Source organism: Delphinus delphis, chromosome 4 (assembly GCF_949987515.2).
Source record: "Delphinus delphis chromosome 4, mDelDel1.2, whole genome shotgun sequence".
In the NCBI taxonomy this organism is placed as follows: Eukaryota; Metazoa; Chordata; class Mammalia; order Artiodactyla; family Delphinidae; genus Delphinus; species Delphinus delphis.
The window spans coordinates 82264185-82286137 of NC_082686.1; the positions used below are offsets into that span (position 1 = coordinate 82264185).

Here is a 21953-nt window from a genome sequence, read left to right on the forward strand (position 1 = left end):
GGAACCTAGATATTTTTGTATTCCTCAAAATATTTTTAAGCTTTGTTCTGGGATGTAGTTAAATTACATGGCAACAGTCTGATCCTTTAGGTCTTGCTTTTAAGATTTGAAAGGCATGACAGGAGCTATGTTTAGTCTAGGGCTAACTGTTTCCCACTATTGAGTACTTCTGAGTACTCTACCCAATGTTCTGTGAATTATGAGTTCTTCTGATCTTATTGGTGAATAAGACTCTATTGTTGGCCCTGTGTGAATATGGGTATTATTCCCTCTAATCCTTTCAGGTGATTCTTTCCCTGGCCTAGGTAGTTTCCTCAGATCATGTACTTATACTTGAGGGAGGCCTTCTGATTGCTCCAGAGTTCTCTCTCTTCATACTTGCCCTAAAAACTCTGGTCACCTTGGTGTCTCTTGAATCTCAGCTCCATCTCCTCAAATCAATGAGTATGCTGGAAACTTCTTGGGATCCCCCTTCCTGCTATTGCCTGGAAACTCTCTCAGGACATTAAGCTGGGGCAAACATAGGGCTTATGTTGTTTATTTCCTGTCTCTAAGGAATTACTGTCCTGTACTGCCTGATATCCTTTTCTTTGAAAACCACTATTTCATATATTTTATCCACTTTTTAGTTGTTGTAAGCAAGAGGATAAACCCAGTCTCTGATACTCCTCTTAGCCAGAAATGGAATTCCTCCATCCTTGACTTATATTCACTCTAGAAATATTTACTGAGTACCTATTATTTTTTGACAATTCTACCAAAAATTTAATATAAAAAATACCAATTTTACACAAATCCTTTGAGAATATAAAGGAAGCTGAAATGTTTCCATATTCATTTTATGAAGCCAGCATTGTCCTAAAATCAAATCCAGCAGAGACATAACAAAGAAAGAAAACCACAAAGATCCCTTATGAACATAATCATGAAAGTTTCTAACAAAATATTAGCAAACTGACTTCAACATTATATAAAAAGAGCAAAATGGAGTTTATTCCAGAAATGCAAGGATGGTTTGTTATCAAGAATCAATCAAAATAATGTACTATATTAGCAAAATAACCAAAGAGAATGTGAACATTTTAATATATGCAGAAAAATCATTCAACAAAATTCAACATCCATTCATAACAAAAACTCTCAGCAAACTACGAAGAACAGCAAATTTTCTCAACATGCATCTAATATGCAATTGATGAAAGAATTAACAATTCTCTCAAGATTAGGAAGAAGGCAAGGCTTGTCCATCTTCACCATCACTATTCAACACTATAGTAGAGGTCCTGACCAGCACAATAAGGTGAGAAAAAGATATTAAAATATAGATGGAAAGATAATATATAGATCAACAGATAGATATAGATAGAAAATAAAGAAATAGATTGGAATTAAATAAAAATGGCCTTTATTCATAGACATTATAATTATAAATGTAGAACATCTTATGTATAAATATCCTATTACAATTGATACCTTAAATTAAGAAATAAATGGAATACCATAGTCATGTATCGGACGACTCAAGATTTTTAAACCTTTAGTTCTCCCTAAATTCAATACGTCACCATCAAAATAGCACCAGGTTGTTTTGTAGAGATTGAAAGACAATTTTAATATTTATATGGAAATGCAAAAGGCCCAGAATAGCCAAAACAATTTTTTTTAAACTCTGTGTTTAACTTTTTTTTTTTAAACGTCTTTATTGGAGTATAATTCCTTTACAATGGTGTGTTAGTTTCTGCTTTATAACAAAGTCTGAGTACCTATTATATGCCAGGTGCCTCTGGGTTAAGTGATGGTGATAGAGTACTAGCCAAAGTACAGTTTCATCTCTCAGGGTCCTTATGTTCTAATGGGAAATAAAAATAGGTAAACAACCTGATTCTTGAATGTTTCCTAGAACTCCATTTTATGCTAAAGTTCACCTAGTTTCAATAATTTAACTACCACTTCTATGTTGATGACTTCCAAATCTTCCGATCCACTTCTTACCTCTTCCTATAAAGTCCAGTCTCGTGTTCCCCCACTGCTCACTGTTAGCCACATGAAACTGAAATCAGGGGTTTACCTAGGTTCCTCTTGTGTTCCCCTACATCCAGTCAGTCAAAAAGTTAAGTAGATTCTGTCAGCTAAGTAATTTCCAAGTCCATCTTCTCCTATCCAGTCTATGTAACTCATTTAACAAACTTCAGGTATCTATTACATTCTGGGTATTTCTATGCCTTCAGTTTTTATCCCTTCCAATTTATCCTATATAACACAGGCTGAGCCATCTTTCTAAAAAGAAACCTCTTTCCATCATTCCTCTGGTTAAAATACTTTAATGAGAATTTAGTGAATTTAAAATAAAATCCAAAGTCCTTACCACGGCTTACAAAGCAATTAAGGACAGTCTCTGCCTCTCAAATTTCAGCTCTGTGACTCACCTTTATTCTTGTCCTATGTTTCAAGAATACTTAAGCACTTGCAACTCCCCAGATGTACCGTGTTTTACCTCAAATTCTTTGTACATATAGTTCACTCTGCTTAGAGTAGTCCTATCTGTTTTTTACCCCTGATTCCTTTAGGCTCTGTAAGATTCAGTTCAGACATCCCCTCCTCCAGGAAATCTTTCCACAGTCTGTTTCATATATATACTTTTATTGGTACTCCTCTGGAGATATATATATAAATTCAGAAACCTAGCTCATTCTAACTTATTCAAAAAAAGATAATAACTGTAAAGGTACTGGGGTGTTTAAGGATCCAAGCAAAGGAATCAGGTAAGCCTTAAGAACTACAATGAGGGACTCAGATGCCATCAGTATTTTCTCTCCATGTTGTCTCCTCTCTTAGTGTCTTGAATCCTCTCCTTGTTATCTTCTCTCTTCTCCATGTATCTTGTCTATTCTCCTCTTTGTGTGTCTGCTTCATTGTTCTTTTCTCTGCAGATTAACTTTTTACTATTTCAGTTCATATGATGGAAAGGTAGTCACTATCAGCTCCTGAACTTTGTACCTTATATAAACCAGAGAATTGAAGATAAACTACTCATCTTTTCAATTCAGTTCTAAAATTTCCTGGAAAGGACACTGACTGGCCCCTCTTAGGCCAGCTGCCTACCCTGAGTCAATCAGACAGAGTCAAGAGGCAGGGTCATGCTTTCACCTGGCTGCTCCTGCTATAATCATGTGGACTAAAAGTGTACAGATGCAGAAGTAGCAATTACCCTACCTGGTGTTCAGAGAAGGTAATCCTTAAGGTGGCCAATATTACTTGCTCTTTAGAGCCGTGTGAATAGTTATATCAGATACTTTCTTGTCTCCCTTAAAACAGGCCTTTTAGGGCAAGAACTGTGCCTTTCTTTCATCTACACAGATAATAACCAAACAGGGTAACATATAATATATAAACCAATTAATAATTAACTTCTCAAAAGACCCGGGACTGAAACAAATGAAGGAGCTTACATGATATAATGGGAATGAGCTTAAATTAGCATTATCTGTGAAAGCAACTTGAAAAAATAAAAATCTCTATACAAATATAAGGTAGAGTTATTACAGTGATCACAAACATGCAAATAAGGAATTTAAGAATCAGCATACTCTCCTTATTAGTGTGACTTAACAATCACTGAAGGTGGAAAATGATAAGAACACAATTACAATAAATGCCAATATAACACAAAAATAAAGTTAAGACTTTCAAATATCAAAAGCCTTCAAGGATATGAGTCTGAAATACATTTTTTTAAAACATCATATGCTTATGCCAAGGTAAAAAATCAATTTATATTTATTATAGTTTATGGGTCAAAGTGTGGTTAAAGCTCAAAATAAAGCTAAATGCGCACGAGAGGGAAGACACTTTTGGCTTTAGGATTTCATTGTTTTCTAATTTACCTGGTAAATTAAAGTACTTCTGTCTTATTATGTATTACTTTACATATGATTAAAAACCTTATGACTAATATATTTTAGAATGGATATAAGAAAAGTAGTCTGTACCAAATTATTATTCAATTCATGATAAGGATCAATGAAATGATACGTGTGAAGATACCTTCTAAAGGATAACGTACAATGTGGTGAGAGACTGCTGGATGCAGTAGTCTTTATCAGCAAAGGTCCAGCTGCTTCATACCAGATCGGAAGGAGAGCTTGGAGAGTCTTAAAAAAGAGCTGAGAGGGACATTCTTGACTGGATAAAAATCATTTGAAAATTATGAAGATCAATGGCATCATATTACTGTCTGACTTTATTTTTTTCTTTCTTTTTGGTGTGTCTCTATCCTGGGTAAAGTAAGGGAAGACAAAATGGATTCTAAGGATAATTCCTGCTGTTTACCCAAGAATGTTCACAGATGTTTCTAAAAATATATCTTAGCATATTTTTAGTGCTCTCTTTTTGATGAAGTTGGAAAGGTTCGGGCCTTTTTGCTGAAGAAAACAGGCTGGAATGATGTTTCCTACAAAGACTTTGGACACAAAGCCAGCTAGAATCTATAGTAGGAGATGAGCTTTGGACAGAAAGTTTTAGAATGAGTTAGAAACCCTAAGTAACAAGATTAAAAAATGTCTATATTAACATAGTTTTTACATTTCTCTCTCTCTTTTTTTTTTTTTTTGTGGTACACGGGCCTCTCACCATTGTGGCCTCTCCCGCCGCGGAGCACAGGCTCTGGATGCACAGGCCCAGCGGCCGTGGCCCACGGGCCCAGCCGCTCTGTGGCATGCGGGATCCTCCCGGACCGGGGCACGAACCCGTGTCCCCTGCATCGGCAGGCAGACCCCCAACCACTGCGCCACCAGGGAAGCCCTACGTTTTTCTTTTTGATCTAAAAAGTATAATCAGCTGGAAGCAATGGTAATTCTCTCCCAGTTAGCACACCAAAAGGAAGCTTGTGTATCTGAATCCAAAGGTCACAGTGAACTGAAGCCTGCACCCCCTAACTGAAGGTTGCAAGTGTGTGCCAGGCAAACCCACATCACTGGAGTGCTAGGAAGGATTCAAGGATGAGAGTTGTAAGTTAGATATTTCGTTAATGCCAAAAATCAGCTGCATTATGCTTGAGATCCATTTACACATTAGCCCAATTTGCTATTATTTATACATAACTAAAATATTAGTTAAAATTGATCAACACTGAATTTTCCCCCTTTCAACTCACCTGCAAGATTCTTTGCAAGATTGATGGAAGGGCAATAAATGCTGCCATGTTGTTTAGAACTTGCATGGTCAAAGATTTCAGAGCTGTTATAATAAAATGTCAATATTAAGGTTAGTTTAAAATAAGAGGTTTTTGTTTTTCCTGTAAGTCATAGGAATACAGCTTCCTAGAAACTTGGCTAACCAAGGCCAGTTTGATATTTTAAAGTTAACTGCTGGTAAGTTGCAAAGCTACTATTATCCAAGACAAATGATATAACTGGTGCCACAGAAAGCAGTGAACATGAAAAAATGAGATCAACAGTACAGTATGATTTCATTAAGGAAAATAATAAAAATACGATGCTGGGAGAGGTATCAAAATGACAATCATCAGCAGATAGAAATTGGGGGACAGTATAGGTGGACACTATGACCTTACCTTCAGAGTGCAGATGAGGTGCAGCTGAACTAGACAGCTTCTGAGGTGCCATCATTGCCTCCAGTAATGGAAACCAGAGTGCCTATAATGGCAGAGGAGACCAAAGGAAAACAAAAGTACTCTGTTGTTTTTAAGAACAACTAACATCAGCTTAGTGTTTCACAGGTTGAAATGTACTTCTCACATACATTTGCTGGTAAAAATTAGAAAAAGAAAAGATGGAACACTTGACTGGGAAGAGAAAAGACAGTAAAAAAGCAAAGACCACAGCCAGAACAGATATCTTTATCATGCACCTTGGGAAAATAAGGAAGCTGAAGTTAAGTAAGTCTAGACCTTGGAACTGCAAATCTTCTGTGTCTCAGAAAAGGGTAGGTTCAAAGGAGCCAGAGCAGAGCCTCAGGCTACGTTCTTAAATGTTTCACTGACACAGTCTAAACGGCCCTATGTACCGCAGAAGGGAATAAAGAACTCTCCCACAACTACCCTCCCCCCATTTCTCATCAGCTATGTCAAGCAAGATAAATAAATACAGTTAATCCAAAGTTTTCTCCTATATCAAGCATTATTTTGTTATTTCCTCAGTCATCACTGACTAAGAAGTGGAAGTTAACATTATTTCAATTAACATTTCCAATCACGTCATGACATAAATGAACAGATCTAACATTTATTTATTCCTATTACGTAGGGCACTGTATTAAATGCTTTACATACATTTTGTCGTTTCAATCTCATGATAACCTTATACAGTAAGCATTATCTTTACTGGAGATCAGATGCTGAAGCTTAGAAAAGTTGAGTAATTTGCCAATGATTATACACTGCCATATGTGCATCATATGTGTTCTTCCTAAGCCTTAGGAAAAATCTTCATCATCAAAAATCAAACTAATACATTTTAAAATTTCAAGCATATTTTCCTGTTGGGTAATGATTTACAAAGGCCTTATTTCACCCAGTATCTTGGGAGAAACCTATTCCTGCAAACATCCAAGAGGTATGAAAAAAAAGTCAGTATTGACAAAACAGGACAAGCATGGTTAAGGGGACAGGCTTAATGGTCCGGTGACTTTCCCACGGGGTGACTTCCACTGAAGAGCTCTACAAGGAAGCCCTTATCTGCCCCCATTTGAGGTTTTCTAAGGCCAGGATTTTATGTACTTTTTTTTTAACAGTATTTCTTCAAATTCTTAAGATACTGGTTTTAACTATGTTGTGTACTGGCAATTCTTTATTTTATTGAAATTTTAATTTATCTAGTATTCATGAATTTTTAATCTTGTATTTTATTCTTGGATGGCTTTACTTAGCTTGTGTTTTCGTTGCCTATTTCAATTTGTTTTTACAACCACATCATTTATTTCTATGTATTTTTATAGTCTTTTAATTTAACTGTATATGGTATACCTAATTTTTACCTTTTGGTTTTTATATTTATTATATTTAGAAATTTGATTAAAAATTTTTCTTATTTAGTCCAGAAATTTTAGAAGAATTACCTTTTTAAAGGTTACTTTATTCTTGGTTTATAAATAGCAGACTGGGGGAAGCATGGTTGCAGAGATAATAGCCATGGGAAGTGTTCATACCCTAGAGAAATTGTTCTTCTTCAATTAAATCTCCACATTAACCTGAAATATACGGTAGACACCTTTTAAATATTTTGTCTCTCTTGCTCTTTAATGTTGGTTCTTAAAATGTTAACGTGGATAAACTCTAAAAACCCACAGGCTAAAATAACAATCCATGATAATGACAATCCTAACCCCTGAGAGCAACACAACTGAACCTGAATTACTTTCTCATGTTACATAATCAACAGCTTTCTTTTTCAGGGAATTATGTGCATAAGAAAGCCATATTCTTTATTTATGCAATCACTGGACACTGGGGTAGACAGACATACAAAGTAGGACAGGTATAGATTCTACCTAGGGAAGGACTGACAACCCGATTTCCTGCAGTCTAACTTTAAGGAAATACTCCATGACATTAAATCTTCTGAAGAAACTTTTGGAAACAGATATTACAGACAATTCATTATCAAGCTTTTGGATACTTCAAATTTTCTAGTGAGATTAGGGTCGGTGGCAGCAGCTCTTGTTCTCACTCTCTCCAAACCAAAAAAAAAGCAAAGAGGAACAGGGGAAATAACCATGAAAATCCCCCAAAATTAATGTTTGCTATTACATAAAGTCAGTTCAGCATTTTCACAAAAATAGTATTTACATAAAAACTAACATGCAATGTTTTTATTGTTGCTATGAACGTTGTTCAGAAAAGAAGCAAAAACCAGTTGTTGGAGGGTGGGGGGGAGTAGAGAGTGGTGTGAGAGGCATGTGTGTGTGTCTAAGAGAGGAAGAGACAGATTCCAACTCAGATATATTTTTAGACAAAAAAATACAGAATAAATTACCCTTTCACCACATCAAAGGAAGCCTTAGTCCTGTCTCTGATTAAGAGATAAGAGTTCAAATATAGTCAGAATAATCCCTAGAGTTCTGGAGGCATGAATTTTATATCTAATTCTACCATTAATATATGTGAATCTGGACATACTTCAGCTTATGTGAGCCTAAATGGCTCTATTTATAAAACAATGACAATTTATAATTGTCATTTTTCCTTAAATTTTCCACGAGAAGAAGGAAGAATATCAAATAGATGTTAGGGAGGAGACAGAAGGGTTGAAAATATTTATGTATATTTATGTATAAACATAGCTTTAATAGTTTTACCCTCTTGTGTTTTTCTATCAAAATATAACCATGTCCAAATGCAGACAGTCAGCCAAAAGATAAATGAAAACAAAAACTTAGGAATGGAAAAATCAGGGCAAAAGGAATGTTGTGAAGCCCATAATCCATTTAAATAAAGATTGAACAACTATGGGAATTGTGGATACAGAAAAGAATGTATTGTTAACCTTAATGAGGTAAAATAACATAACTAACTAAAATTCAGAGGGGTGGAGAAGGGAGGCTGGAGCAAGTGTGTATGAGTTCATGTAAACTTCCTTACTGGTCGGACATCATAGATATTATAAAAACCAAAATGTAATTATAAACGATACTTCTAATCTATTAACAGTTATTTAGATTTTTTCAACTTCAGGGAGACTTATTAACAGATAGTGTATTGAAGAACTATTTATTTGAATTTCAGAATTTCCTCAGTTTTACATAAGCTTCCTAAATGAGATTAAATACTATATTTTTAAAGCAAGCATTATTTGATTCAATTTTTCTAAAACTATGTTAACCTAGGTAGATAAAAAATATCGAGAGTGATATTCACCAAATGATAATGACGGTTATTTCTGGGTGATAAGATGGATACAGGGTAATTTTTTTAAACAACCCTCTGTGTAACTTTCTGTATTGCGGGATTTAAAAAAATAATGGGTATGTATCATTTCACTCAAAGTTTTTAAATAAAAAAACCACATCTATTATATAAATGTGTTTGTTATATACAATTTATATTCTAAAGGGTATTCAAAATTTATGACCTTAAAAAAACCCTTGACAAAAACATAAAGGAGAAATTCTACCCATCTCATAAGAACAGAAACATACCAAGTTTATCATTTTCATTGGAACATGTATGGCAAACTATATATGAAAAATTTACCCTGCTTCCCATTCCAGAAGCCCAGGCAGTGGAAGGAGGCCAGGTGGTGTTAAGTCAGAGGCCAGAGCCTGGAGGGGCAGGCGCAGTCATGCCATACATATCACACTGCTAACTTTACTTCTTAAAACTACTGCACAATTTAGCTGTCAAGTTGCATCTCGCCCCCTTGGTTTCTGCTTCATTGCTGTAACTCCCACCCGCCCCACGTGCTCTACTATATCTCCTTCAGCTCTGCGTTCTCCCTTTTTGCAGTCTCGAATCTGTTACAGACGTGGTTCCAACCTTGGCTGCACAGTGGAATCATGTGGGAAGCCTTAAAACATACTGATGACTGCGGCCCAGTCCCAAAGACTATAATTTAATTGATCTCAGGTACAGTCTGGGATTTTTCAAAGCTCCCCATGTGACTCTTATGTGCGGCCAAGGATGAGAACTACTGCACCGTAGCCTTCTTGACCTTTTTCAGCTTTCTCTGTATCCCTTGAGGCTTTTCCTCTAGTGCTTCACGCTCCCCTTATCCACGGGGAACGGTACAGATGATAAATGGACGACACAACCGCAGTACCACTACACGGAATACACAAAAACTCAGTCCAGAGAGAACAAGGACATCTAGTATTCACACACCTAAATTTTGCAGCACAGCCAAATCTAAGAATATAAAGCCTTTTGCGAGAACAAAGCAGACAGGCACTCCTCATAATAACTTTAGGAGTCTTATACTCCTGGGAGCACTGAACTCAGGTAGCTGAGAGGGCAGTGGAAATAGAACGAATTCCTAGTTTCAGACCAGAACAGATTTTTAAAAGCCTCTGTAGTCACTCTCCTACCTCTCTCTGCTGCTGGTTCAAATTATGTGAATTTCTCTGGCAAAGGGCAATTGTCTCCACCATGGTCTCTTCAACATTCTTCAGTGAGGGATCCTCTTTGGTATCTAGATTCAGAAAAAACTGATAACATCACTCAAGGGTATATTACTGATAATCTCAAAGCTTCTGTAAAAAATTAAACAATTTTTTCTCTGCATACTTTGTTTTCTATGATATAATCATGTATGAGACCTGATACCAAACTTCAGTAGATAAAAAGTAGGTAGTTCTTTGCAACAGTTTTCCATATAAATGTCTGACATTCCTAGGACAGAGAAAGCACATCATACTTAGCATTTTAATATGCTTTAGCTATGGAAAATCGCCAACCATTTATCTGTGGATTAGTTAATAGAAAGATTATCTTTTATCTTTCTTGCTCTACCATTTCTTCCTCTATTTCTTAAATGTATGTATTTCTCCAAGATACTATCTCAGGCCCTTTTCTTTTCATTTTTTCCAATAATTTCAGCCACTCTTCTGGTTTTAATTCCTATGTCCTTGCTAATAATTTTCAAATATACACCTCCAGCCCTACAGGTTGAATTTTCATAATCTGCAGGTTGAATTTTCACCAGGCTCTAGGACATCTATCTCTACATGGACATCCTGCAGTCACTTTGAATTTTATATGTGCAAAACCCAACCCATTTTTCTTACTTCAAATCTGCTCCTCCCCCTACATTTCCAAACTAAGTTAGTAGAACCATGACCTTTAAGTCAACCAGTTTATAAATCTTCACCATCTTTGATGCTTTCACCTGTACATTCAAATAAATTGTTAATTTTGTTAATTCTACTTCCACACTCTCATATACCCGCTACTTTACCAGAGTGGAGCCCTTCATCACCTCGTTTGCACTACTGCAGCAGCCTCTAAATTAACTTTTGACTTCCAAATCTTGCCTTCCTCATTCCCTTTTATACTGTCACTACAGTTCTCTTAAGCACAAGTCCAAACATATGAGTCTCATGCACAAAAACTATCAAAGACTTCTAATTTTTACAAAGAGAATGTCAACAAACCTCTGATCCTAAGTAGACACAGTAAACATCCTGGTGCATCTTCCCAGCCTCGGTACTCTTATATCACCAGATTATTTCCTCCTCCCCAAGGTTACTAGCCAGGCACTTTCATGCTCATGTCCTCCTCAGCCCAGAAGACCCTTTCCTTGCTTTTGTCTATCAAATTCCTATTCATCATTCCAATCGTGATTACTTCAAAGGTCACATCTTCCAGAAAAGAATCTCAGTTACAGGTAGTTCCCCAATTTTCCACGACCCTTTGCCACTCTCACTGTACCTTTTTTATAGTATTTGATTCTACATGCATTAGAGGTTTTTATTTACATATCTGTCTCCTTCAAGAGACTGTAGCTCTTTGGGTGAGGACTGTGTTTTAGCCATCTGTGTATCACCCACAGAAACTAGCCCAGTGCTGTGCAATTACCAAATCCTTCAAAATTCTTAAGCACACTGTCAAAATTGAATCTGACAGTAAATGGCAGTTATGAGACTATTACTGAGAAATTTACCTTCATTGGAATTTAAGGAATTGGCTTCCCTACACATATCACCTGCAAATTACTGTAGTGATTTGGGGGAAACATTCTTCTTACTTTTCCCACAATCCTTCATGTAATGTCTATAAAAATTATTCTCATAACAGTAAATTGAAAGAGAAAAATGCCATAAATGCAACAAATCTAATAGTCAAATTGACTGAACGTATACTAAAGCACAAAAACAATAATTAAATGTTTAGTTGGACTAAATATAGAAAAGTCAACCAACTGTTATGGAAGTTCCAGAAACAAATAATATATGGAGAATCAGGGTAAAGGTGTTTAGGGGAATGTGTGGGCTAAGGGGTCCAAGAAATGTGTTAATGGGTTAAAAAGGTAAAACAATCTAAAAATCACCTATTAAGTGTTTCTCTGAACTTTGGGAGGGATATTTTGAAAATGTCAAGTAATAGGAAAACAAATAATCCAATTCAAAAGTGGACAAAGCGGGGCTTCCCTGGTGGTGCAGTGGTTGAGAGTTCGCCTGCCGATGCAGGGGACATGGGTTCATGCCCCGGTCCGGGAAGATCCCACATGCCGCGGAGCGGCTGGGCCCGTGAGCCATGGCCGCTGAGCCTGCGGGTCCGGAGCCTGTGCTCCACAACGGGAGAGGCCACAACAGTGAGAGGACCGCGAACCGCCAAAAAAAAAAAAAAAAAAAAAAAAAAAGAAAAAGTGGACAAAGGATATGAATAGACATTTCTCCAAAGAAGATACAGAAATGGCCAATAAGTCTAAGAAAAGATGCTCAACATCACCAATCATTAGGGAAATGCAAATCAAAACCACAATGAGATGCTACCTCACACTCATTAGGATGGCTACTACCAAGAAAACAGAAAATAAAAGTGTTAGTGAAGATGTGGAGAATTTGGAACCCTTGTGCATTGCTGGTGAGAATGTAAAATGATATTGTCATTACGGTAAACAGTATGGTGGTTTCTCAAAAAATTAAAAATAGAATTACCATTTAACTCAGTAATCCCACTTCTGGGTATACACCGAGAAGAACTGAAAGCAGGGACTCAAAAAGATATTTCTACACCCACGTTCATAGCAGCATTATTCACAATAGTCAAAAGGTGGAAGCAACCAAGTGCCCATTGATAAATGAATGGAAAAACAAAATGTAGTATATACATAAAACAATATTATTCAGTCTTAGAAATGAATAAAATTCTGCATGTGCTACAACATGGATAGATCCTGAAGACTTTATGCTAAGTGTAATAAGCTAGACACAAAAGGACAATTACTGTTTGATTCCACTTATGAGATACACAGAGTAATCAAATTCAAATTCATCAAGTCAGAAAGTAGAATGGTGGTTACCAGGGGCTGTGTGGGGAGGAGGGAATTAGGAGTAATTGTCTAATGGGTACAGAGTTTCAGTTTGGGATGCTGAAAAGGTTCTGGAGATGGATGGTGGTGATTATTGCACAATGATGTGAATGTACTTATTGCCAATGAACTGTAAACTTAAAAATGGTTAAAATGGTGAATTTTACGTTATGTTTATTTTACCACACTTTTACAAAATAAATAACTTTTTTTTAGTATCAAGGAATATAATAGGAATTACATATCTATCTATGACAAAGCCATTCAAGATTTTAAACTGTTTCAAGTTTTACTGCTTTCTGCTAAAATTATATAAATTCAATACAGAAACACTGATTATTACTTACTGATTAGAAGCTCTGCTTTGCTGTTGTTCAGCACATTATAGTAATTTTTAAGATGTTAGTTATGTACCTCATTTATAATAACCAAAACATAAGTACAGAAATATAACTAAAACATTAATCAAGACCAGTGAAGACTACCTAATTTTCTGTCCAATGACCTCTACTGACAATTAGCACTGCAAAACTACAGTGGTTTATATTACTTCCTATTATGAGCCCTAGAAAACAAGCCAAAATTGGGATCAATGTCAGATAAACAGTAACATGCAGATCAATGTGATTATTACTTAATAAATACAGTTTATCATTTAATATCTTTTAAAACATGGGGCCCATGGAAAAAGAAATTGTGAATTACACTCGAGAACTTACTTTCATCTTGATGTGTTATCTCTTGAAGTTTGCTTTGTAGTCTCTAGGAGGTAAAAGGAACACTTTATATTTCTAATCCACCAATACCTGAATTACCATATTTTAAAGGTAAACTCCAAGAAACAACAAGGTTATTAAGAATGATCTCTGCCATTCAGAAGAGAACTGTTGTGTATATAGAAAGCACAGGGCTTCCCTGGTGACACAGTGGTTAAGAATCTGCCTGCCAGTGCAGGGGACACGGGTTCAAGCCCTGGTCCAGGAGGATCCCACATGCTGTGCAGCAACTAAGCCCATGCGCCACAACTACTGAGCCTGTGCTCTAGAGCCCGCATGCCACAACTACTAAGCCTTGGGATTAGTATCATGTGGCATACTGGTGTATCATGACATGCATGATAAAAATATTTAGAGATAAAATGTACAAAAAAAATGTACTGTTGTCTGCAGCTTACTTTGAAACATAAGAAATTAAGATGGATTGACAAAAACTTACACAATGCTGTATGTCAATTTTATCTCACGAAGAAAAGATGGATTGATAAATGGGTATAGGGCTAGACAGAAACATGACAAAGCAAATACAGTAAAATGTTACCTTTAGCATTATTAAGAAGGCACCATGAATATCTCCTTTCTTTTCTAATAGATAAGCAGTGACTTCATGAAGTTGATACTTCTGGGTAATCTAGGAAAGAAGAAAAGATAAAGCTTTTTTGCTCAAAAATCTTGTTTGTGGAGTCAGAAGGTCCTATTAAGGATGAAAAATAACCCTATGACAGTAAATAGTGAATTCATACCCTAGTAGTATGCTGCTTTACAGTATAACATGCAAATATTTGACTTTCTAGTCTTCGAGTGGCCCATTTGGGACTCTGACTGAACCAAGGTCACTCATTTTTTTTCACTTATTTATTTAAAGAGTTGTTACACACCTGAATCAGGTATATCCATTGCACAAATGGTAACATGTATACATAAATAGTAATAATATACACCAGAAATTGATAAGTGTAATTATTCACAAAATGACAATGAAAACTCTATACATTAGCTTGTGGGATCTTAATGAAAATTAATAAACTAAGAGTTTCTAATAAGTAAAAAAGAAATGCCAGTTAAGCTAAGGTAAAAGAAAGAAAATAAGTACAGAAAACAATGTCATGGAAAGAAACAACAGAGAAACAATAGCGAGGTTTAAAAGAAAATCCTAAATTAGTCTTTTCTTTTTTTTTTAACATCTTTATTGGAGTATAATTGCTTTACAATGGTGTGTTAGTTTCTGCTTTACAACAAAGTGAATCCGTTATACATGTTCCCATATCTCGTCCCTCTTGCGTCTCCCTCCCTCCCACCCTCCCTATCCCACCCCTCTAGGTGGTCACAAACCACCTAGCTAAATTAGTCTTTGAAAAGACTAATAACATAGAATAAAACTTTCTTAGGAGTAAGAAAAAAAGAGAGGCACAAATAACATATTATAGGTTAACAGATCAAAGGAGGAAAACGTAATCATTTCAACAAATGCAGAAAAAGTATTTAGTAAAATGCAGCACCCATTTTTGACAAAAATAAAAACAATACGAAACACTCTAATCCAAACTGGTAATGGCACTTGTCTAGGTTAATAAGAACTATCTATCAAAATCTGACAGTAAACACCATATTTAACATAAAATGTGAGACACATCTCCTTTTAAATAAGGAACAAGGAGAGAACGCATACTATCGCTGCCTCTGTTCAATAATATCCCAGAGCTCCTAGATATCTGATGAGGGAATGAGAAAAGTATAAGACTGGAAAGAAAGAAAAAACACTACCATTATTCTCAGAAAAAAATATTGTCATAAAAAAATCTAGAAAATATTTGAATGAAAAAAGAATTCAGCCTGGTTGCTAGATATAAGACACTAAACAAAAATTAATAACATATACCAGCAGTAACCAATTTTTAAAAAGTCATTTCAAAAAATTTCCTTTTAGAAATTTCATTTCTAATGAGCCTGAGTAAACATGGAGGGAGTGGAGCCCACCTCACACCATGGCCCTGCATCTAGCCAGAGCAGAGAGAGCCACTGCAGATACTAGCATGCATGCCTGTACTTGGGAGGGAGCAGAGGCTGCTTGGACTATAACCCTTCTTCCAGCCCCGTCAGAGACTGTCACTGCCTGCACACAAATATGTGCAAGCACTAGGGAAGGAGTGGAATCAACTCAGGCCCTTGTCCTGCCTCCAGCTAGGGTGGAGACTGCCATTGCTGGTACAACTGCACAAAGGTAGAAGTGGAAACAGCTTATTAGTGTGGTTCCTACTGCTCTGGTCCTGACCCTGCCTCTACCCAATGTGCGCATACCAGGGAAGAAGTGGAACAAGTTTAGAAGTGCAGCCCCAAACCCTTAGGTCCCAGCCATATCCCCAACCATGGCGAACACCACCATCACACTGGGAAGAAGCCCAACTTGCTCAAAGATCCTGCTCCAGACCCTTAGGCCTCGGCACCACCCCTTAAATAAGGCAGTGACTCTAGCCCTACATGCCAGCAATACAGTGCCTTGTAGCACATAATAGGGAAAGATGCAGCCTATGCTCACTTTAAAATTAGCTCTTCCACCAATGCCACTGGGGACAAGCAGACTTCATAGAGATGCTCCCACATATGGACATGCCTTCAAGACTGGGATATGGAACTGTTTCACATAATCTCACACAGAAGAACAGAGAATGTCAAGCAAGATATAAAAAGAGAGGAATATGTTTCAGATGAAAGAAAAAGGTAAATTCATTAAGGAGGTGGGAAACAAATTTAAAAAGTGATAAATAATTTACCTAGAAAGAGTTCAAAGCATTAGTAATAAAATGCTAACTGAACATGGGAAAATAATGGATGAACACAATGATAACTGCAAAAAAGAAATAGAAAATATATAGAAGAATGATCAAATCTCAAGAATACAATAACTGAAATTTAAAATACACAAGAAGGAGTTAACAACAGAATGAAAAATAAGTTAAAACTGACACGGGTGAAATACAAAGAACCATAAGACACTATTACAAACAACTATATGCCAATAAAATGTATAACCTAGAAGAAATGGACAAATTCTTAGAAAGATACAACCATCCAAGACTGAACCAGGAAGAAATAGATAATATGAACAGACAAATCACAAGTACTGAAATTGAAACAGTGATTTAAAAACTTCCAACAAACTGAAGTCCAGGTCCCAGTGGCTCCACAGGTGAATTCCATCAAACATTTAGAGAAGAATTAACACCTATCCTTCTGAAACTCTTCCAAAATACTGCAGAGGAAGGAACATTCCCAAGCTCATTCCATGAGGCCCCCATCACCCTGATACCAAAACCAGACAAAGGTACCACAAAAAAAGAAAATTACAGGCCAATACCACTGAGGAATATAGACGTAAAAATACTCAAGAAAATACTAGCAAACTGAATCCAACAATACATTAAAAGGATCATACACTATGATCAAGTGGGATTTATCCCAGGGATGCAAGGATTCTTCAGTATCCACAAATTAATCAATGTGATACACCACATTAACAAACTGAAGAATAAAAACCATATGATCGGGACTTCCCTGGTGGTGCAGTGGTTAAGAATCCACCTGCCTATGCAGAGGACATGGGTTCGAGCCCTGGTCCAGGAAGATCCCACATGCCGTGGAGCAGCTAAGCCCATGTGCCACAACTACTGAGCCTGAGCCCACGAACCACAACTACTGAGCCCGCGTGCCACAACTACTGAAGCCCATGCACCTAGCATGCTCCACAATGAGAAGCCACCACAATGAGAAGCTCGCGCACTGCAACCAAGAGTAGCCCCCACTCACCACAACTAGAGAAAGCCCACGGCACAGCAACGAAGACCCAACATAGCCAAAAATAAATAAATAACCATATGTCATCTCAATAGGTGCAGAAAAAACTTCTGACAAAATTCAACGCCCATTTATGATAAAAAAAAACTCTCTAGAAAGTGGGCATAGAGGGAACTTACCTCAACATAATAAAGGACATACATGAAAACCACACAGCTAACATCATTCTCAATGGTGAAAAGCTGAAAGCGTTCCCTCTAAGATCAGGAACAAGGCAAGGATAACCACTGTCAACACTTCTATTCAACAAGTTTTGGAAGTCCTAGCCACAGCAATCAGAGAAGAAAAAAGAAATAAAAAGAATCCAAATCGGAAAAGAAGAAATAAGACCATCACTGTTTGCAGATGAAATGATACTATCCGTAGAAAATCCTAAAGATGCTACCAGAAAACTATTAGAATGCATCAATGAATTTGGTTAAGTTGCAGGATACAAAATTAATACACGGAAATCTTTTTCATTCTTATACATAACAATGAAAGATCAGAAAGAGAAATAAAGGAAAGAATCTCATTTACCATCACATCAAAAAGAATAAAATAACTAGGAATAAAGCTACCTAAGGAGTCAGAAGACATATACTCTGAAAACTATAAGATGCTGATGAAAGAAATCGAAGATGACACAAACAGTTGGAAAGATATATCATGTTCTTGGATTGAAAGAATCAATATTGTCAAAATGACTATACTACCCAAGGCAATCTACATATTTAATGCAATCCCTTTCAAATTACCAATGGCATTTTTCACAGAACTAGAACAAAAAATTATAAAATTTATATGGAAACACAAAAGACCCCAAAGAGCCAAAGCAATACTGAGAAAGAAAAACAAAGCTGGAGGAATCAGACTCCCTGACTTCAGACTACAGTACAAAACAACAGAAATCAAAACAGTATGGTAGATCAATGGAACAGGATAGAAAGCCCAGAAATAAACCCATGCACATATGGTCAATTAATCTACAACAAAGGAGGCTAGACTATACAATGGACAAAAGACAGTCTCTTCAGGAAGTGATGCTGAGAAAACTGGACAGCTACATGTAAAAGAATGAAATTAGAACATTCTCTAACACCATACACAAAAATAATCTCAAAGTGGATCAAAGACCTAAATGTAAGACCAGACACTATAAAACTCTTAGGGGAAAACATAGGCAGAACACTCTTTGACATAAATCTTAGCAATATTTTTTTGGCTCCGTCTCCTAGAGTGATGGAAATGAAAACAAAAATAAACAAATGGGACCTAATTAAACTTAAAAGCTTCTGCACACCAAAGGAAACCATAAACAAAACAAAAAGACAACCCACAGAATGAGAGAAAATATTTGCAAACAAAGTGACTGACAAAGGATTAATCTCCAAAACCTACAAACAGCTCATGTGGCTCTATGTCAAAAAAACAAACAACCCAATCAAAAAATGGGCAGAAGATCGAAACAGAGATTTCTCCAAAGAAGACACACAGATGTCCAAAAAAGCTCATGAAAAGATGCTCAACATCACTAATTATCAGAGAAATGCAACTCAAAACTACAATGAGGTATCACCTCACATAGCTTAGTATGGCCATCATCAAAAAGTCTACAAACAATAAATGCTGGAGAGGGTGTGGAGAAAAGGGAACCCTCCTACACTGTTGGTGAGAATGTAAATTGGTACAACTGCTATGGACAACAGTATGGAAGTTCCTTACAGAACCAAAAATAGAACTACCATATAATCCAGCAATCCCACTTCTGGCCATATATCCTGAGAAAACCATAATCTAAAAAGATACATGCACCCCAATGTTCGTTGCAGAGCTATTTACAATAGCCAAGACATGGAAGCAATCTAAATGTCCATCAATAGAGGAATGGATAAAGAAGATGTGATACATATATACAATGGAATATTACTCAGCCATAAAAAGAATGAAATACTGCCATTTGTAGAAACATGGGTCGACCTAGAGATTATCATACTAAGTGAAGTAAGTCAAACAGAGAAAGACAAATATCATATGATGTCACTCATATGTGGAGTCTAATTTAAAAATGATACAAATGAACTTATTTACAAAACAGAAACAGACTCACAGACTTCAAAAACAAACTTATGGTTACCAAAGGGGAAACGTGGGGGCGTGTGGGGGGATAAATCAGGAGCTTGGGATTAACACATACACACTACCGTACATAAAACAGATAACCAACAAGGGCCTACTGTATGACACAGGGAACTCTACTCAATATTCTGTGATATTAATAACCTATATGAGAAAAGAATCTAAAAAAGAATGAATACATGTATATGTATAACTGAATTACTTTGCTGTACATATGAAACTAACACAACATTGAAATCAACTATATTCCAATAAAATTTTTTTTTAAATTTCCTTTTACAACGTTAACAAAAAGTATCTAAGAACAAATTGAGGAAAATGTGCAAGAGCCTTATGTAAAGTATTATATTTTATAACTTTAGTTATAAAACCTCACCAAAGTGGGTAAAAGGCATTTCAAAAAGACAACCATGTTCCTGAATGTGAAGACCATAAGATGTCAATCCTCCCTGAATTAATCTATAAATTCAATGTAGTTTTCATCAAAATCCCAGAAGAATATGTTATTTTTATAGGAATGTGACAATGTGATTCCTAATTTTATGCGAAATAGTAAGAGGCCAAGAGTAGCCAAAGAATTTTAAAGAAAAAGAATGAGGAGGGAAGACTCTTCTTCCAAATAATAAAGCTTATTTTAAAGCTGTGTTAATTAAAATATGTGCCATGGGTATAGGGAAAGACAAATGACCAAAAGAATAGAACAGAATTCACATTCTGTGTATATTTGGGAGTTTGGTGTACAGCAGTATGGCATTATAAATAAGTGAAGAAAGGACAAGAAAATGCCACATGGACCATTAGCCATCCACATGGAAAAAAAATATAAATCCCTCTCTTGATCTGTTTACAAAAATAAATTCCAGATGGATTAAAAGCCTAAATGAAAAAAGCCAAACTATAAAACTCATATAAGAGGATATCCTTAATGCCATTAAATTAGGAAAGGAAATAAAAGTCACACACACAAAATTTTAACGTTAAAGGAAAAGACTGATAAATTAAAATAGAAGTCACTAAAAACCAAGTTAAAAGACATGCCATGATAGACTGGAAGAAGGCATCTCCAACATATAAAATCAACAAAGGACTAGAGATCCAGAAATTAGAAAGAACTTCTAGAAATCAGTAACAGAAGGGCAAAACCTCAATAGGAAACTGGGCAAATGACATGAATGGATAATTCAGAGAAAAGAAAACCCAAAGTGTCATTAAAGATATGGAAAGATATGCAGTGTTATGAGTAAGCAATGATAATCATCACACTGGCAAAAATTAAGAAGTCTAAAAATACTAGAAATCAGCAAGGATGTGGAAAAACAGCAAATTTCAAATACTGATGATGAGACTGGAAACAAATAAATCAACTTGGTAATATGAACAGAATTAAGCTACTGTATTGTCTAAAGAATTCCACTTCCAGGCATACTACTTAGAGAAATCTCAGATGGGCACAAAGAAGGCATGTACAAAGATGTCCAAAGTAGCATTGTTTATAATGGCAAAAGACTGGAAACACTCTGAATGTCTGTAAATAGGAAAATATATAAACTGTGGCACAGTCATTTAATAGACTATTATATGATCATTAAAATGAATGAACTAGAGCTATATGTATTAAAAACTGAAAGATAAAAAATTAATAAAAAAGAAATTTGCAATAGGATATTACTGTATGATACCATTAATACAAATTTTAAAAACATACAGAACTGTACCTTGTGTTATATAGGTAAATTCATATACAGGAAAAATTTTTAAAACGGATGGGAAGGATAAACTTCCCATCTTCAGGTTGGCGGTAACCTCAGGTGAGACATGACAGATAAAGGATGCTTTATTTCTAAAACAAACAACAAAGATCTGAAGCCAGTATGGCAAAACATTAACATCTATAAAGTTGGGTTGGTGGGAATATATGCACCCATTTTGCACATTTCTATGTATTTTGAAATATTTTATAATTAAAAAAATTTTAATTGTGTGGGCAGTTTAGGACATGGATGCAGAAAATACGGGTTACTGTTTCATGAGTATTGATAGCAACAATATAAAGGTAGCTTAAAAACAAATTTTAAACAGGGAACATACTAGCCTCATGGTAGATTAGAATATGTGTGTATGTATACATATGTACATATGTGCATACACACACACACACACACACACACTCATTTCAATTTGGAAACAGGAGAAAACAAGGAAAGAGAATCAAGGCAATGACTGT

General features: G+C 35.9%; 1 protein-coding gene across 4 annotated transcripts in view; it reads right to left on the reverse strand.

The window, feature by feature from the left end:
* VPS8 (VPS8 subunit of CORVET complex) overlaps nucleotides 1-21953 on the reverse strand; it is a 300312-nt gene that overhangs the window by 96667 nt on the left and 181692 nt on the right. For all 4 annotated transcript variants that reach the window (XM_060011002.1, XM_060011000.1, XM_060011001.1 and 1 more), the window contains 5 exons: nucleotides 14301-14390; nucleotides 13703-13745; nucleotides 10039-10142; nucleotides 5573-5654; nucleotides 5153-5235 (listed from right to left, as the gene is read on the reverse strand). In XM_060011002.1, coding sequence (XP_059866985.1) covers nucleotides 5153-5235; nucleotides 5573-5654; nucleotides 10039-10142; nucleotides 13703-13745; nucleotides 14301-14390 — 402 coding nt within the window. The remainder of the gene's footprint in view (nucleotides 1-5152; nucleotides 5236-5572; nucleotides 5655-10038; nucleotides 10143-13702; nucleotides 13746-14300; nucleotides 14391-21953) is intronic.